General features: G+C 52.5%; 1 protein-coding gene across 1 annotated transcript in view; it reads left to right on the top strand.

Moving 5' to 3' along the window:
- Positions 1 to 18,262, top strand: part of SCARB1 (scavenger receptor class B member 1) — a 56,799-nt gene extending 38,537 nt beyond the window's left edge. Inside the window, exons 9-12 of the mRNA XM_032283486.1 lie at positions 359 to 432; positions 7,917 to 7,968; positions 8,850 to 8,996; positions 17,289 to 18,262. Of these exons, the coding sequence (XP_032139377.1) occupies positions 359 to 432; positions 7,917 to 7,968; positions 8,850 to 8,996; positions 17,289 to 17,408 (393 nt within the window). The 3' untranslated portion in view covers positions 17,409 to 18,262. The remainder of the gene's footprint in view (positions 1 to 358; positions 433 to 7,916; positions 7,969 to 8,849; positions 8,997 to 17,288) is intronic.
- The last annotated feature ends 536 nt before the right edge of the window (positions 18,263 to 18,798 follow it).

Raw genomic sequence — 18,798 nt, 5'->3', positions numbered from 1 at the left:
CCAAAGTGCTGGGATTACAGGCTTGAGCCACCGCACCCGGCCATGATTCAGTTTTTCTACCGGGAGACAGGCTTGCTTTACAGAACGGACCTCCTGAGGGTGTGGGCGTGACTGTGTGGGAGCATTTGTTTCCCTGTAAGGGGTGAGAACCAGGAGGAGATCCCAGGGCACCTGCACGGCACTGCTAGGACCGTGGACTCCTCCAACCCATGGCTTGTTTTAGGTCAGATATAAGCAAGCTCCACTGGGCAGTTAGCTGGGATGCCCACCCTCTTGCCTGAGACCAGGGAGAGGGGGGATTGGTGGCATCCCTGGAGCTTGGGGGTGGCCAGTCTCCTCACTGTGTGTGTTGCTGCAGGTCACCGGAATCCCCATGAACTGCTCTGTGAAACTGCAGCTGAGCCTCTACATGAAATCCATCAAAGGCATTGGGTAAGTGGGGACTGGCACTGGGGTTGCATAAGCTCATGAGGGGCTCAGCGCTCCGGTGGTCCCAGACTCTAGTGACGTACCCCAGAACCAGGGCATGGGGAAAGGAGAGGGTCCTGTTGGGGGTGGAATCCAGTCCCTGCAGATCTTTTCCTGAGGGTTCTTGGTTTTGAGCCAGGTCCTGACCTGCATCCTGATATTCCTTCCCCAGAACCCCACATTTCTTTCTTAACATTCACCCTCTCCCCACCAGTTAGCCAGAATCTTCAGTCCAAGCTGTCTCCTACTCAACAGAGTGGCAAAAATGAAAGCCTGGCAAAACCGAATGTTTGCAAATGGAAACTTACCAAACAGCATTCTTAAGTTTGACTACTCATTTTATAAGAATTTTTTGAGCACTGATTTCCTCTTTTTGATTTTTAAAATAAAACAGCTTTATGGAAATATAATTCACATACTCTAAAACTCACCCTTTTAAAATGCACAATTCAAAATTAAAAAATTAAAACAAACCTCCTCCCCCAAAATGGAATGCACAACTCAGTGATTTATGGTCTATTCACAGAATTGTGCATCTATTACCACAATCAATTTTGGAACGTTTTCATCACCCCTAAAAGAATCCACACATCCATTAACACTCACTCCCAATTCCCTCAGCCCCGGGCAGCCCCGCTCCTCTGCTTCCCGTCTCTGAGGACTTGCCTGTTCTGGGCATCTCATATACACAGAATCATACGCTCTCACATACACGGGATCATAGGCTATGTGGTCTTTTGCATCTGGCTTCTTTCATTTAGGATCGTGTTTTCAAGGTTCATGTTGAAGCATGGACCAGTACATTTCATGGCTGGATAATATTCCATTGTCTGGACAGACCACATTTATTTATCAGTTGATGGACGTTTGGGTTATTTCCACGCTTTGGCCATTATGGATAATGCAGCTGTCAATGTCCCTGTTGAAGCCCGGTGTGGACATCTGTTCCCATTTTCCTTAGGTGTGTGCCAAGGGATGGAATGGCTGGGTCCTATGTTAACACTTTGTTTAACCATTTAAGGAATGGCCAGACTTGTGCACAGCCTCTGCCCCGTTCCCATTCTTACCAGCAGCGCCCAGGCTTCCGCTTCCTCCCGCGTGTACCCACGCTCGCCGTAACATTAGCTCTGCTAGAACTTGTTGAGGTATTATGCTGGCTTGTTGCCATGTCAGTGTCTGGACTTTCTCGCATATTTGAAATAGTTTTGTTTTAAAAAAATTCTCTTGGAAAAATCCGTGGGTTGCAGGAATGTGAGCCTCTATTCAGCTTTGTCCAAGGCCTCTTGGCTGGAAAGAATCACACTTTGTCAGAGAATGGCAGGGAGTAATAACTGTCAGCTCATTCCTTCATCCTGCCCCTGCATTTTATTTTTGTATTTTGAGGCCACATCGGGGATTTGTTCTCGATGGATTTGTGGGTGGTGAAACAGCCCGAGGCACAGAAGAGGCGTTGGCAGCCCAAGTCTTCCCCTCTGGTTCCACCACATGGCACTGGGCTGCTAACTGGGATGCAACTGGGGCCAAGTGGGTGACCCAGATAGAAGAGGCCACCTGCGGCTGAGGACACAGCCCCTTCCCAGCACCCGCTGACGGTGGCCCCATGGAGATATGGGCTCAGTGTGGCCACGTCCTCTGCATTTTTCCAAAGGACCTCCAAATCTGGATTTGGAGGAGCTCTGTCAATTTTTATTTATTGGGAGGTAATTCACATTCTTTATTTGAGACAAAGTCTTGCTCTGTCACCCAGGCTGGAGTACAGTAGCACGATCTCGGCTCACTGCAACCTCTGTCTCCCGGGTTCCAGCGATTCTCCTGCCTCAGCCTCCTGAGTAGCTGGGATTACAGGTGCTCACCACACCCAGCTAATTTTTGTATTTTTAGTGGAGACGGGATTTCACCAAGTTGGCGAGGCTGTTCTCGAACTCCTGACCTCAGGTGATCTGCCTTCCAGAGTGCTGGGATTATAGGCATGAGCCACCGCGCCCGGCCTAATTCACATTCTTGACACACGATTCATGTGGGCAGCTGGATTGCGCTCTGCCAGTGACCTGTGCGCCGGCTGCTGTGGGCCACTCACTCCAGGGAAGTGGTCTCAACAGCGGATGTTGAGGGCCACGAGGGATGGCCGTGGGAAAAGCGTAGAGACACAGCTGCCAGGAAGCAGAGCTGTCTCGTGACCCGTTGGAGGAGCTTCTGTGCTCCTTGCTCACTAGATAAGGGCAGTGGGGTTGCGTGTCATTGCATACAATTCCCATTGGTTCTTACAGACTTTCAGAGGAAAGCAGCCAAAGTGGACGGCCCCACCCACTGTCTTTCCATCGTGGCTCGTCCTCTGTAGGCGATAGTGTGCGCCCACTTCACTGTGCAATACCCTGCAAACAAGGGGCTCGAGAGACCTCCAATAATTGTGATTGGGGGATCTGAGCCTTATTTTTTTTATTTTTTAAGACAGAATCTCTCTCTGTCGCCCAGGCTGCCGTGCAGTGGTGCAATTTTGGCTCACTGCAACCTCTGCCTCCTGGGTTCAAGCAATTCTCCTGCCTCAGCCTCCTGAGTAGCTGGGATTACAGGTGCCTGCCACCACACCCAGATAATTTTTGTATTTTTAATAGAGACGGGGTTTCACCATGTTTGCCAGGCTGGTCTCAAACTCCTGACCTCAGATGATCCACCTGCCTTGGCCTCCCAAAGTGCTGAGATTATAGGCGTGAACCACCGTGCCCGGCCTGTGACTGGGGGATTTGAGCCTTTTGTGCTGACTTTGGCCCCCGCCCCTGAGTGACTTCCATCTCCCCTCCCTACTGCTGTGCATGGTGAAGTGACAGAATATTTGTGTGTCCATTTCTTTACTGGGATTGAACAACAATAATAATAAATGTGTCAAGCGCTTTTACATGCTGGGTAGTTTTCTAAGCACGACACTCGTATCACTGGATCCTCCCGAGAGCCCTAGGAGGAGTTATATAATATATCTCCCTTACACAGGAAGAGACACAGAGAGACTCAGTAGCATGCCTAAGGTCACAGAGCTCGCAAGTGGCTGTGTCAGGGGTCCCCGAGGCCACCGCAGGCTGGATGATTTGCTGGGAAGCCTCAGGACACAGCATGCGGCTGTACACGTGGCTGGGATTTATTACAGTCAACGGATTCAAAGCAGATCAGCAAAGGGAAAAGCCACAGGAGGCCAAGTCCAGAGGAAAGCAGGCGCCGGCTTCCAGAGCCGTCTCCCGAGGAGTTGCCCAATTCCTGCTGCAGGCAGTTGTGACAACCCACGTGACATGTCATCTGCCAGAGAAGCCTGTTAGAGAGACTCAGCGCCCAGGGTTTTTACTGGGGGCTGGTCACGTGGCCACCCTCTGCCTGGCAGGTATGGAAATTCCAGACCCTTAGAAGGCCAGCTGGTGTTCGGTATCAACCACGTGACTTGCATGGATTGCTCAGGCACGGTGAGCCGTCCTTGTCAGTCAGGGAGCAGTGGGAACCCTCCGGAATCCTAGCTCCCAGAGGCCAGCCCCGGGCCAGCCTTGCCAGCAGACCGTGTGAGGAGGGAGGGCTCGGGCCCGCCACGTACACGTCCCTGCACAGCGGCCCAGGTGGGATTCGAACCCAGGCAGGGAGCTCGAGTGTGCTCTATTAACCACCTCGCCACACTGCCTTTTCTGCTAGACACCTGCTGTGTGTGGGGGTCCGCGCGGGGGAAGCGGTGAGCCAGCCCACCCTGCTGCTTGGTACCGGGTGTGAGTTGCTGTATTCACTTCCTGTTGTTGCTGTCACAAATTCGCCACAAATGTCGTGGCTCACTTTTAAAGACTGTCTGACAGTGCTGGAGGTCTGAAGTCCAAAGGGGTCCAGCAGGGCTAAGATCAAGCTGTCGGCAGGCCTTGTTCCTTCCGCAGGCTCGGAGGGGACCTGTGCCTGCTGTTTTCAGCTTCTAGAAGCTGCCTACTACCATCCTTAGCGCATGACCTTCGTCCTAACCCTCCCTGTTTTTCCTTTTTGTTTGTTTATTGTTGTTGAGACAGAGTCTCGCTCTGCTGTCTGGACTGGAGTGCAGTGGCGCGATCCATCGTTCACTGCAGCCTCAACCTCCCGGGCTTGGGTGATTCTCCCACTCAGCCTCCTGACTAGCTGGGACTACAGGCCCGTACCACCACAACCTGCCAATTTTGTGTGTGTGTGTGTGTGTGTGTAGAGATGGGGTCTCACTATGGTGTCTGGGCTGGTCTTGAACTCCTGGGCTCAAGTGATCCTCCCACCTTAGCCTCCCAAAGTGCTGGGATTCCAGATGCGAGTCACAGCGCCCGGCCTCTCCCTGTTCAAAGTCAGCAACGTAGTGTTGCTCCAGTTTCTCCCTGCCTCTTACCTTCTGCTTCCCTCTTTTTAAAAATTTAGTTTTTTGGCTGGGGGTAGTGGCTCACACCTGTAATCCTCGAACTTCGAAAGGCCAAGGTGGGTGATCACAAGGTCAGGAGTTCGAGAACATCCTTGCTAACATGGTGAAACCCCATCTCTACTAAAAAAAAAAAAATAGCCAGGCGTGGTGGCATGCACCTATAATCCCAGCTACTCAGGAGGCTGAGGCAGGAGAATTGCTTGAACCCAAGAGGCAGAAGTTGGAGTGAGCTGAGATCGTGCCACTGCACTCCAGCTTGGGTGACAGAGCGAGATTCCATCTAAAAAAAACAAATTAGTGTGTGTGCGTGTTTTTAGGGTTTTTAAAATTTGTTTTTGTTTTTTTCATTTCTCTCTCTTGCCTGATTGCTCTGGCTAGGACTTTCATCTTCTCTTAAGGACTCTTGAGATATTCCAGGACACTCTCCCCATCTCAGAGCCTTGTAGTCACGTCTGCAAGGTCCCCTTCACCGTGGCAGGTCACGGTTCCCACACTCCGCCGTGGCAGGTCACGGTTCCCACACTCCGCTGTGGCAGGTCAGAGCTTCCCAGGTGTCGCATTGGTCTTCCAGTCTCCTTAGGCACCTCTCGGCTGTGATAGTCTCTCATTGCTCCTTGTTTTTGATGATAATGACGCTTTTGAGAACCCTGTCAGGTATTTTGCAGGATGCTCCCTCCAATGGGATTGTCTGGTGCCTTTCTCATATCAGCCTGTGGTGATGGGTTTTGGGGGAGGACGAGCACAGAGAGAAAGTTCCAGTTTCATAGCGTCTAGGGTGCCTTCTGTCAGCACACGGCGTCACTGTTGATATCGACCTCACTTGCCTGGACGAAGTCGTGTCTGTGACGTTTCTCCAGTGTCCAGTTAATTTTTTTCTCCCTTTGGATTTTATTGTCTTTTTAACTTGACATGTAAGTTTTAATTTCACGGGTAATATGAACATATCTTCTCGAGGGGAAAAATAGAGTTTCCCGTGACTTCCCCACTGTCCCCAGTCATAGCCACCATCGTGAATTTGCCGCGCTTCCTTCGGGCCTTTTCCTGCTTATTTACATTCACATATATGTTGCCATGGAGAAGATGTATGTTGTTGTTTGTTTGTTTGTTTGTTTTTGCTAGTCCAGGCAACACCGGACATCTTTGTGCCTCTTTGCACATGCGTGAGCATCTCTAGGGCGGTTTCTGAAAAGCGTAATTGCTAGGTCCTCAGGAATATTGGTGGAATTAGGCTGGCAATATAGATCAGAAAACTCAGCAGCTGTGGCTCAGATGGGACAAAGGTATTTTGTTATTTCAAAAATCTTCTTTTAGAGGATGTCTGAAGGCAGACAGTCCAAGTATGGCAGCTTCCAAGAGATATTCATGGTCCAAGTTTCACTAATCTTTCTGTTCCATTTCCCAGCCCATGGCTTCCATCCTCAAGGTCACCTCTGGTCCCAGTGGCTACAGAGCTCCAGCCCTTGCATCTGCATTCCAGGCATCTGAAAGGGAGGAGGGAAAAAAGGTTCACCTCCCAGCTGTGAAAGCTTCTTTTTAAGCAGCCTTCCCAGCCATCCCACATAACACTTCTGCAAACATCTCATTAACCAGAACTTGGTCACAGAGCCTCGCTTGCCACAAGAGAGGCTGAAATGGGGTCTTCAGCTGGGTGAATTGCCATCCTGAGTAAAACTTGGGTTCTGTTTCTGAAAGGGATCAATGGATTTTGGCTGGGTCACTGGTGGTCTCTGCCCTGTAGGAGATGTGAGTTTTTAATTTAAAAAGATTATTATCAAATTGTGAAGCTCTTTGCCAGAGGAGATTCCTTCCAGCAGCCCATCAAAACACTGGTTCCGTAAGTCCACAGCAGTCGAGTGGCATGGCTTTTCATCCTCGGGGGTATATGCCACAACCCCCAGTGGATGCCTGAAACTGGGGTAGTGCTGAACCCTACGCAGCATGTACTGTGCTTCTTCCTACACATACACATCTATGATAAAGCTAATTTGTGGCCGGCCGTGGTGGCTCATGCCTGTAATCCCAGCACTTTGAGAGGCTGAGGAGGGTGGAACTCCTCAGGTCAGGAGTTCGCCACTAGCCTGGCCAACATGGTGAAACCTCGTCTCTATTAAAATACAAAAAATTAGCCGGTTGTGGTGGCAGGTGCCTGTAATCCCAGCTACGCGGGTGGCTGAGGCAGGAGAATTGCTTGAACCCAGGAGGCGGAGGTTGCCAACAACACACCATTGCACTCCAGCCTGGGAATAAGAACGAAACTCCATCTCAAAAAAAAAAAAAAAGTTAATTTGTAAATTAGGCATAGTAGCAATTAACAATAACTAAGAATTGGGTAATTATAACAATATACTATAATAACAGTTATGTGATTGTGGCCTCAAAATATCTTAATTGTACTGTACTGAGCATAAGAAATGGCAGAAATCAAAACCATGGATAAGGAGGGATGACTGAGGTTGCAGAATCAAGTCCCTTCTGGCCCCAGAGCCTGTGCTCACAGGTTCAAAGCTGTGTGATGTCAAACAGCCCTATGACAAAACATCTCACCTGATCACAAGGTCAAGACCTGGAGACCAGCCTGACCAACATGGTGAAACCCTGTCTCTAAAAACAAAAAAACAAAAATTAGCTGGGGGCGATGACACGCACCTGTAATTCCAGCTACTCCGGAGGCTGAGGCAGGAAAATCACTTGAACCTGGAAAGCAGAGGTTGCAGTGAGCTGAGATCGCGCCACTGTACTCCAGCCTGAGTGACAGGGTGATACTCTGTCTCAAAAAAAAAAAAAAAAAAAAAAAGAAAGAAAGAAAAAGAAAAAAAATACATCTTTTAAAGAATTGAAGTTAGTCTTATTTCGTAGTAGCATTGAGGGCTGTAGACAGACCTACAGCATGGGGACGGTTTTGTCACGTGGCTCCTAAAGTGTATGTATTTGGTGGTGGGGGTTTAGTGCGTGCAAAATCCTACTAAACCTGTTCAGAGGTTGTAGTCAAGCAGAATTATATCAAGGTTAGGGTGGAAGACTTTGTCTCACACTTCTATGTCTTGCTTATTTCCAGACAAACTGGGAATATTGAGCCTGTGGTCCTGCCGCTGCTCTGGTTTGCAGAGGTAAGGGTGTGTTGGGCACCGTGTCAGGGGCTTTTCTTAGGAGCCAATCTGGGCATTTGAGGTGGGGGCGGGGAGCAGCTTGCAGAGAGGGAGAGGGCTGAGGCAGGGTAACCGGACTGCGGCACGGACCGGCCTATCAGAAACTTCACACTGTCCATGCGCCCTATGTCAGTTGTCCCACGGAGTTGAAAGGGATCCCTTGAGATGGGGAAGACAGAAGCTCAGGAAGCGGTCAAGTCCCTGGCTCTGGGTGTAAAATGATTTTGTTGAGGCATGTGACCTCCTCTCCTGAGAGAAAGGGACTTGGTTTCCAAGGTGTCAGCTTTTCACTTAGACTTACTTCTCTCCCAGCTTTTCAGAATTCCTTCTGGCCTAGTCTATTATTTTATTTTCTGTATTGTTTCTTGCTCATCTCATTTTAAATCAGGGTGAGCTAACGGCCAGGATAGACAAGCCTCCGAATGTCGAGTTCACTTCCTGCTCACAGCCCAATCTGAAGGGGATTGACTGGGAGGCAGAACTCTGTTCCCTGCAGTAATTCAGGGCTCCAGGACCCTTTCCATCTGGTGGCCCTGCCCTCCTTTGATAGTCCATTCAGTGGCGGGGAAAGAGGTGGAGAGTCACGTGAGGCCAGGCCCACCTCCCATTGGTCAGGATAGGATCACATGGCCCTGCCCAACTGCAAGGGAGTCTGGGAATTGTAGTCTTACCTTGTGTCCTGGAGGGAGGAGGTCCCTGGCAGGCTCCAACACAGGCTTTAGCTGGGTAGCTTGAAATGGGGAAGGGCTGAGGTGGGCACAGAGGAAGGTGTTGGGTGGCATTTGTGCTGTAGCCCACAGCCTGCGGCCCCAGATCATGTGTTTGTCATTCTGCCTTCTCAGAGCGGGGCCATGGAAGGGGACACACTGCACACGTTCTACACCCAGCTGGTGTTGGTGCCCAAGGTGATGCACTATGCCCAGTACGTGCTCCTGGCACTGGGCTGCATCCTGCTGCTGGTCCCTGTCATCTACCAAATCCGGAGCCAAGTAGGTGCTGGCCAGAGCGTGGCCCTGTCTGACAGCCATTCGCTTGCTTGCTGGGGGAGAGGGGCTCAGGTCAGACCCCCTGGCTAACCGCAACCTGGACCCCACCTCCAGCAGCGGTCCTGCGCCTCTGCCAGAGTGGGAGTGCACTGCTGGGGGCTGCACTGCACGCTTGTGTCTTTTGCATGCCGCGTTGCCACTACTCTGCCTGTTCTGGAAGGCCCGGGACCCCCTCTTGAAGGGGCTGCAGGTGGATTTTGAGTAATGAGACCTGGTACTTGCATCATTCATTCATCAGGTCAGCACCCGGGGATGCCAGGCTCTGGTAGGGGCAAGAGGACAGCACTGGAGGAGACAGCTGAGGTCCCTGCCCTTGGGGATTGAGGGGGGATGGCATTCTAGCCGGGAGACAGATGAAAACCAAGCAAATCAGCAGAAAAGATAATTTCACCATGATAGGAAATGTGAGGGGCTAGAACCATGACGTCAGATAGAAGTGGAGCGTGACACTGGATGTGGTGGCTCATGCCTGTAATCCCAGCACTTTGGGAGGCTGAAGTGGGCGGATCACGAGGTTAGGAGATCGAGACCATCCTGGCCAACAAAGCAAAACCCCGTCTCTCCTAAAATACAAAAAATTAGCCAGGCATGGTAGCTCGCGCCTGTAATCCCAGCTACTCGGGAGGCTGAGGCAGGGGAATCACTTGAACTTGGGAAGCGGAGGTTGCAGTGAGCCAAGATCACACCACTGCTCTCCAGCCTGGTGACAGAGCAAGATTCTGTCTCAAAAAAAAAAAATAAATAAATAAAATACAGCATGAGCCACGTGTGAGGTTTTCAGTTTAAATTTTCTAATAGCCACTTAACAGCCAAAGGAAACAGGTGAAATTAATTTTAATTTTATTTAACCCAAATATATTCAAAGTCTTATCACTTCAACATGTAATCGGTGTAAAAGATATCAACATTTTTACAGTTTTTTTCTTTTTTTGCATGAAGTCTTTGCAATCCTGTGTGCGTTATACATGTGCATCAGGTCTCAGTTTGGTCCCATTTCAAGGGCTCACCAGCCATAAGCAGCTTCCAGACTAGACGGTGCATGTCTGGGGCGAGTGGGGACAAGGACAGATGGAGCTTCAGGAAGGCCTCTAGGAAGAGGTAGATAGTGAGCTTTGATGTGGAGGCCAGGGAGGCACTTGGCAAAGAGCCACAGGAGGAATGCTGCCAGGAGCAGCCAGTGCAAAGGCCCTGGGGCAGGGATGAGCAAGGCACATCAGAGGATCAGGCAGGGCCAGGGTGGCTGGCGGGGAGTGAGGGCAGGGACGGAGGTAGGAGGTGGTGTCTGAGAGTGGGCAGGCCAGGGCCCGCGAGGCCTTGTGGTGCAGACTGAGCAGTTTGGAACTTATTCTGGGGGTGACACAGCCCTTGGGGCCTTTTAAAGAGGGGAATCACTAGGTCAGCTGCTGGCTGGGATGGGTAGAAAGTCGGTGGCTCGAACAGGATGGGGCAGCTGCTATCAGGAGGGAATGGAAGTGGGGAAGAGTTTCAGACCTTCCGACGCGGGAGGAAGAGGGGTGATAACAGTGCCCTCCTTGCTTTGGGGTCATTTGTGTATTCATTCATGGCATTCACTGCCAGGCCCTTTGCACAGGTCTGGGGATACAGAAATGACCAGAACAGGAGGTCTGCAGCAAAGACAGGCAAGCTGGGCCTTTAGGCAAGCTACCCAGTCACACAAGGGCCAGAAGAGCATCATACAGCTCACGGGGCAGTGGAGACAGGGGAGCAGCTGCCGTGGTAAGGGAAGGGATGCCGCCCCCTGGCAGGGCGTCGGGAAGGGCTGTTTTTGGATGCAGACCAGAAAGCCACCCTCTGAGGTGGCCCCCACCTGCGTCGTCCCGGGGCCACAGGCCACGGCCTTCCGAGGGGCCCTGGGGCCACCCCACTGTCCTGCTGGTCTTGGCTCCTCTGCCGCACTTGCTTCTTTAGCTCTGGTGAACGATTCTCCTCTCCCCTTTCTCAGGGGAGGCTTGCGTGCTTCCATGCTTGCGTGCTGGGTGAGAATAACGCGTTCTTGGTTCTTCACCTTGGCTTTCAGACCTGAAACCCAACTTTCCTTCCAAATTCCTGTCCTCAGGGGGAAAAGGTTTCCACGGTGCGAGGTGGTGACCTGGACACCAGCTGTCATCATGTTGCTCCTCTAGTGTTTGAGCTCCCGATGAACAGTGACCATTGGGTCCAGCCAGCCCTTTTGGGTGCCCCCTTCTCTGTTACTGCCCCCCGGGGGGAGCCAGGGCCCAGCAGGGCTGTGACTTCAGCAAGCAGAAGGCAACTCCTTCCAGTTTCTAGACTGAATTATGTAGGGAGGAGAGAAGGAATCGGAGTACCTTCCCATGGCAGAGCATCAAGTGGGTGTCCACAGGCAAAGAGGCACAGCCACACAAGGGGGTCCCTGGGGACTGGCTAAGGGGCTGGGCCAAGAGAGGCCACAACAGCCTCACCCTCTGTCCCGTTCTTTCTCCCTCCAAATCATCCATCAGAATGGGGACAGGGAAGGAGGGTCAGGAAACACAGGATCTCTAGGCTCAGGCTGGGGTCCCCTTCCCTGCCACAGCCCCCACATCAGCGTCCCAGCCTCGAATCCAGTAAGAATGCCACGATCGGCAGTGTGGCCCCCTCCCTGCAGGTTTTACTGGAGGCCATGTAAGTGAAATTTATCCCGTTATGTGTGTTTTGATTTAGCAGGGCCTTATCAGTTTTTATGTAATTTGCCCTGATTCTTTAAAAAATCACATGCTGGTAAACTCAGCATATTTTAATTTCTCTTTAGAGAATTTTTTCTTCTTGAGCCAGGTATGGTGGCTCTTGCCTATAATCCCAGCTACTCGGGAGGCTGAGGCAGGAGCATCTCTTGAGCCCAGGAGTTGGAGGCTGCAGTGAGCCATCGCTCCATTGCACTCCAGCCCAACAACAGAGTGAGACCTTGTCTCAAAAATTAAAAAAAGAAAGAAATGTTTCTTCTCAAGTCATTCTTTAAAAAAAAAAAATCAAAAGCATTTTAACAGAACAGTCTGTTGGTTGTAAACAGCCCCAGCTCAGTCCACTGGCTGCTGGCCTCCAGGGCCTGTGTCCCCACCGTGCTTCCTCGCTGGGTTACCTTTTCAAGTGGCCGAGCCCTTTTCAGCTTGGCTTCTCCGCCTCCCAGGTGAGTTTCCCGAAAATGCTTGTACTCCATCTAACAGCAGCGGCTCCCCACATCTCCACCCCTGCAGGCGTTAAGGGTTGGTGGACTCTAAACCTCTGTACCTCTCCTGTTTCCTCTTTGCCTTTTGCAAATCAAAGAACCATGTACGACCTTTTTCATGTGGCTTCAACGTCAACTATAAATTAGCTTGGTTATCTTCTAGGAGAAATGCTATTTATTTTGGAGTAGTAGTAAAAAGGGCTCAAAGGATAAGGAGGCCATTCAGGCCTATTCTGAATCCCTGATGACATCAGCTCCCAAGGGCTCTGTGCTGCAGGAAGCAAAACTGTAGGTGGGTACCAGGTAACGCCGTGCGCCTCCCCGCCCCTTCCCACATCAAGTAGAATGCTGGCGGCTTCAAACACTTGGGGTCCTGCTCATTCCTTCAGCCTCGACTTCGCCTGGAGTATCTACAGACCGAAGATGCATATTTGTGTATTTCACTTTTGGAGAAACTACCCCTTCCTACGTTCTGAGTGAATAGCAGTTTCTTTGATTCCAGATGGGAACTGGTGTTCTATGGGCTGATGCCTATTTGCAAGGTCCTATTAGGAAGGCAGGAACAAGTCTTAGGCCTGCTGCTTCTCAAATCTCTTGTGCAGTAGACTCCCTTGGGGAAGTTTGCTAGAATGCAGATCCCTGGGCTGTCTTCTAGCCTCCTGGTATAGAATCATGGTAGAATCTGTATTTTAATGGGCCCTAATGAGATTCTGATGTCAAAACTATGTTTGAGAAACATTGACCTGAATCTGGGATGACTGGCTGGGCGTGGAGGCTCACATCTGTAATCCAGCACTTTGGGAGGCTGAGGCGGGTGGATCATTTGAGGTCAGGAGTTCGAGACTAGCCTGGCCAACATGGTGAAACCCTGTCTCTACTAAAAATACCAAAAAAAAAAAAAAAAAAAGACCAGGCACAGTGGCTCATGCCTATAATCCCTGCACTTCGGGAGGTTGAGGCAGGTGAATCATGAGGTCTGGAGTTTAAGACTAGCCTGACCAACACGGTGAAACCCCGTCTCTACTAAAGATATGAAAATTAGCTGGATGTGGTGGCGTGTATCTATAGTCCCAGCTACTCAGGAGGCTGAGGCAGGAGAATCACTTGAACCCGGGAGGTGGAGGTTGCTCTGAGCCGAGATCACAGCCACTGCACTCCAGCCTAGGCGACAGAGCGAGACTCCATCTAAAAATAAATAAATAAATAAAAATACAAAGAAATTAGCCAGGTATGGTGGTACACACCTGTAATCCCAGCTACTCAGGAAGCTGAGGCAGGAGAATTGCTTGAACTCAGCAGATGGAGGTTGCAGTGAGTCAAGATCGTGCCACTGCACTCCAGCCTGGGTGACAGAGCAAGACTCCATCTCCAAAAAATAAAAATAAAATAATAACTAACTAAATAAATAAATCTGGGGTGACTGGCCAAGAACAAAGAATGTAGGCATCAGTTGGACACCAACTGTATACTTGGGACTGGATCTGAGGGCAGGATTGCCTGATTGAGCACAAACAAAGAAACACAAGAGCCACAGAAGGGTGCCTGTTAAAGATGAATTTCTGGTAAGCAATTAATTTTTTTTTTTTTTTTGAGATGCAGTTTTGCTCTTGTTGCCCAGGCAGGAGTGCAATGACACGATCTTGGCTCACTGCAACCCCCACCTCCCAGGTTCAAGTGATTCTCCTGCTTCAGCCTCCTGAGAAGCTGGGATTACAGGCATGAGCCACCACGCCTGGCTGATTTTGTATTTTTAGTGGAGATGGGGTTTTCTCCATGTTGGTCAGGCTGGTCTCGAACTCCCGACCTCAGGTGATCCACCCACCTTGGCCTCCCGGAGTGCTGGGATCACAGGCATGAGCCACCGAGTCTGGCTGTGATGAAACTTTTTATTCGTGCAATGCTAGGACACACGTCTACTGGAAACCCATCTGTTGTTCACCTGAAATTCACATTGAACCAGGCGTCCTGATTTTCTGTGGCAGCCGTATCTGTCGGGGAAGTAGGCTGATGCCCCTGGAGGGTTCTCCATTTCCTTGGCCAGGCTCTGTAGGGCTGTGGCCTTGGGAGAGCCGTGGCCGGGGATGGTGTCCTTGCCAGGGGAGGTGCCAGGCAGAGCCGCAGGCCCTACAACTTAGGTGTGGGCAGAGGTGAGTCACGACAGTGGTGCCTCTGATAACAGCTGTTGTTTTAGTTTCTGCAAAATGTGCTGCCCTGGAGAGCTTCTGAGGCTGGGCCTACTTGTGTGAAAATAGCTTTCCAGGGAGCCACATTGTGGGGACACAAGGCACCAGCCCGCTCTTTGGGGCCAGTTGACTGCCTCCAGTTCATCTCACTTGCCAGGGCTGGGCAAGGAAACCAAAAGGAAGATGCCAAGGAGTGGGCAGGGCCAAAGGACGATGCCAAGGCATGGGCGTTGGCAGGCGCTGCCAGCCTGTGTCCCAGTCAAGCTCTGGGGGGCCCTTCCCGCCCATCTGGGAGTAGGGGGCAGGGGAGTGTTAACAGCAGGAGAGAACCCTTCCCGGGACAGGGTCCCCAGGCCCCTCTTTCCTTCCTCCCTCCCAGGATCCCTCCAGGACACTGTGCTGGGCACAGTTTGTCCCCATTGGTGTCCCTACTCCTTCCAGCTACTGCTCCCTTCTGCAGAAACTTGCTTGGGATTCTCAGGGTGCAGGGGTGGGGGCCCGTCCGCTGTAGAGCAGGGAGTTTTTCACTCTCAGCACAGATGGAGTGGCCAGGGCCCCAGGGCTGCACCTCCCTGGACATTACCAGGATGGCCTGTCATCTGCCCCCCAAACAAAACTGGGGTCTCCTCTTTATTTTGCTGACAGAATCCAATTTTTAGGTGATTAGAATGTGTTTGACTTAAAAAGACTCTCCTGCCCTGCCTTCTGGAAGGTCTCAGGCCCAGCCCAGCACCTCGATCCCCTAGGCATGGGTAACGGGGGGTGCCCAGCCCAGCACCCCAATCCCCTAGGCATGGGTAACGGGGGATGCAGTGTCTACCAGTGGCCGGCTTCAGCTTGGGGTAGGCACCTGGGTGGTGGCCCGTGGTCCCCCTGCAGGCCACTGCTGCCCCCTCTTGGGTCCTGTTCTGAGTCTCAGGCCTGAGTTCCTGGGCCCCACACCTTGCCTTGCCCTCTACCTGGATGTGGGGATAGCCCTGAGGGGCTGCCTGGCTTGGGAGAAGGGGAAGAAAGGATATTTTTATGTAAATAAGAAAAGACAGCCCCTCTGGGCCGATGAGGCCTGCTGTAGGCCAGGGGGCTTGGTAAACTGTGTGTCCACTGGTCTGTAGCCCTTCAGCTGGGTGCTTTTGTGCAGTGAACAGCCTGGACAACTGTCCAGGTACCCTTTCAGGGAGATGTTCCTGGACCTCTCTTAGCTTCTCACTGACCTTTCTCCCACTCGAAGTCCGTGTTCCTCAGTCAAACAAAAGTGGCAGGGAGGAGGAGATGGAGGAGGAAGAGGAGATGGAAGAGGAGGAGGAGGAGATGGAGGAGGAGGAGGAAACTGCTTCACCCTTTGGCACCTGGGGGCCAGAGGAGGAGGAGGAAGAGGGGTATGATGGAGAGGATGGGGAGAAGGGGGAGGAAGAGGAAGAGGAACCTGCTTCACCCTCTGGCACCTGAAGGCTTTGTTCTGTGTCTTCCTTGGGAAAGACCAGGGGTTCTCTGACAGCTTGGGGTGGTTTCCCCCTTCTACTTTTGAGTGAGACTTTCTCAAGTCACGGCTCTTTGGGCCCACATGGCTGAGGTCTAGCCACCCATGGGTGTCCTGTGCTGCCCCAATTGGTGGTGTGGGGGGCGGTGCTGGCCTCCCCGCTGCCTGGCTCGGTGCAGCAGGCCCTGACCCTCATGCCCGCGGTCTGCCCCAAGCGGGAGTTCGATTTTCCTACGCTGTGGTGAAGCCAGCACAGGTGGGTGGGGGTTTCCTGCCGCGGGCACGAGGGCAGGGCGGCCTCTGTTGCCCTGGGCACGGGGGGCAGGGGCTTAGCGGGATGAAGGCTCTCCTGACACGCTTATCATCAGCGTTATCCGTCCTTTTAATTTTTTTTGAGAAATGTTCTACAAGTGTCAAACTAGACAAATGACAGTATCCAGTTCCCCCCACCCAGGCCCAGCCGTTGCTCCGGCTGTCAGTGTTGAAGATTGTCAGCATTTCACATCCGTGGTTTCACTCATTTCCCGTGTGGCCCTCGCCCCTCCCCACGTCCCACCTCGCCCTGCGCCCCCCGAGCAACCACAGCCAGGACCTTGGCACGTGGATTTGTTTTCTCTGAATCTGCACGATTGGTTTTTGAGTGTGAGCAGAGCTGCGTCCCGCTGCTTGTATTGCTGTGTGGCTGGCTTTCCGCTCTCTGTTTTCTGTCCATGAGTGCTGTTCAGGCTGAATACTGTCCTGTGATGTTGGTTTAAAAGTGCAGGCCGGGTGTGGTGGCTCATGCCTGTAATCCCAGCACTTTGGGAGGCTGAGGTGAGAGGATCGCTTGAGCCCAGGAGTTCGAGACCAGCCTGGGCAACATAGTGAGACCTGATCTCTACCAAAAATGAAACAATTAGCTGGGCGTGGCGGTGGCACATGTCATTGTCCTAGCCACTTGGGAGGTTGAGGTGGGAGGATCACTTGAGCGCAGGAGTTCAAGGCACTGCAGCCTGGGTGGAGAGAGAGAGCCTATGTCTAAAAAATAAAACATAAATCAATACATAAACATGTGTTCTCCTCCTGAGGGAAGAGGCTGCCCAGCTGTCCCGTGCTGACTGCTGCACGCAGCCCCCCTTGCTCTGCCCCTCACTGTATTAAGTCTCTTTGGGCCTCAGTTTCTCCATCTCTAAAGGAGGTTGGAGAGGCCAGGCGGGTGCTGAGTGAGATGAAGAGGCCCTTGTGGGGGACATTCCAGGACTCTGGGTTACTCCAGCCTCTTCTCACCTCTGACAGCCTGGCGTCGGGGGTGGTGTCCGTGTTGGGGATGTGGGCACGGGGCCGGGGCGGGAACGAGGGTGGGGTTTGGTGACCCGGCGTGGGTGGTCACCCAGCTTTGTCTTTCTCCACAGGCTCCTGAGGACACCGTGAGCCAGCCAGGCCTGGCCACTGGGCCCGACCGGCCCCCCAGCCCCTACACCCCGCTTCTCCTAGACTCTCCCAGCGGACAGCCTCCCAGCCCCACAGCCTGAGCTTCCCCGCGGCCCGCGCCTGTTGGACCCCCGAACACATGCCCTGGCACATGCACACACGTGCGTGCAGGCATGTGCAGACACACTCAGGGACGGAGCTGCCACTGAAAGGACTTGCAGGGAGGGGTGCGTCGACAAGCACTGTTCTGGAACCTTCTCTCCATGTGGCCCACAGGCCTAACCACAGGGGCTGTGGGCGCTGCGTCCCCTTCTTTGGGTGAGCCTGGCCTGTCCCGTTCAACCACTGGGCCCAGGCTTCCTTCCCTTCAGGGAAGGAACACCGCCGCCGCGGTGTGCTGACTCCCCACGCAGGTGGGCCAGGCTGGGAGTGCTGGCTTCCTGTGCCAAATTCAGTGGGACTCAGGCCCTGGCCAAATTCAGCACTCAGGCCCTGGCCAGGAGCTTTGGCCTTGGTCCACCTGCCAGGCCAGGTGAAGCACCTTCACACAGGCCTCAGAAAACAACAGGGTGAGCACAAGATGCCCCGCGCAGCTGCCCAGGGGTCCCCACCCACCCTGGCCAGACTTCAGTCTCCCCAAGGTCTGCACAGGCACGGCATCGGGTGTCTGGCATCCTCTTCCTCCAGCCTAAACTGACATCATCCTATGGACTAAGCTGACCACTCCGTGGCCGAAGTGGCAGTGGGCTGTGCCCCTGAGATGCCCCCACCCCAGCAAAGGGTCCCTCAGATTTCAGGTGCCCAGGTTGACATGGAGATGCTGGGGGCCGTGCCTGCCAGGCGCTCCTGGACCCTGGGGGAAGCTTGTGACCCTTTCCTACTGGAAGAGAAATGAGTTTTATCATCTTTGAAAAATAATTCACTATTGAAGTAATAAACCTTAAAAAAAACTGGACACCTGCCTCTGTGACAGCCTTGTCCGCTGGGGTCTGTCGGGGGGTGGTCTCTGGGAGGTTCTGGGCTCTCCTTCTCCTGGTCAATAGCTCCTTCCCGGGGGCTGCCAAAAGCGTCTCTCCCAGGGCCAGGCTGCTGGCTTCCCTTCCCGTTGTTTGTAAATTTCAACCTTGTGCAGTTTTGAGTTTCGTATAAATTCTGCATGACTCCGTCCTTGTTTAGAAGCAGCAGGGTCTGCGTCTCCCTCCCACCTCGACCATGCCCACGGCCCCGAGTGCAGACGCCTTTGCCACTTTGGCACAGGGCCCTCTGGATGTGTTTCTGCGCATTTATCTACACATCCTGGGGCCCGTGGGGCGTGCCCCGTGCTGTTCTAGGCCTTTGCTTTTTGCTTGTTACATAAATGGTGAAGAAGAGAAGCGGGTAAGAGAACAGATCGGAGCCGTTTCTCCCATTGTCATCGTCACTGATGATTTAATATGAGCTCATTTCATCACTATTTAAATGTATCCGCTGGGATCTAACTAGGACAGCGAG

Source organism: Sapajus apella, unplaced genomic scaffold, assembly GCF_009761245.1.
Source record: "Sapajus apella isolate SASKATOON/1434 unplaced genomic scaffold, GSC_monkey_1.0 scaffold2, whole genome shotgun sequence".
In the NCBI taxonomy this organism is placed as follows: Eukaryota; Metazoa; Chordata; class Mammalia; order Primates; family Cebidae; genus Sapajus; species Sapajus apella.
Note: the sequence above shows the minus strand (reverse complement) of the source record. Positions and strands in the feature narration are given on the sequence as shown.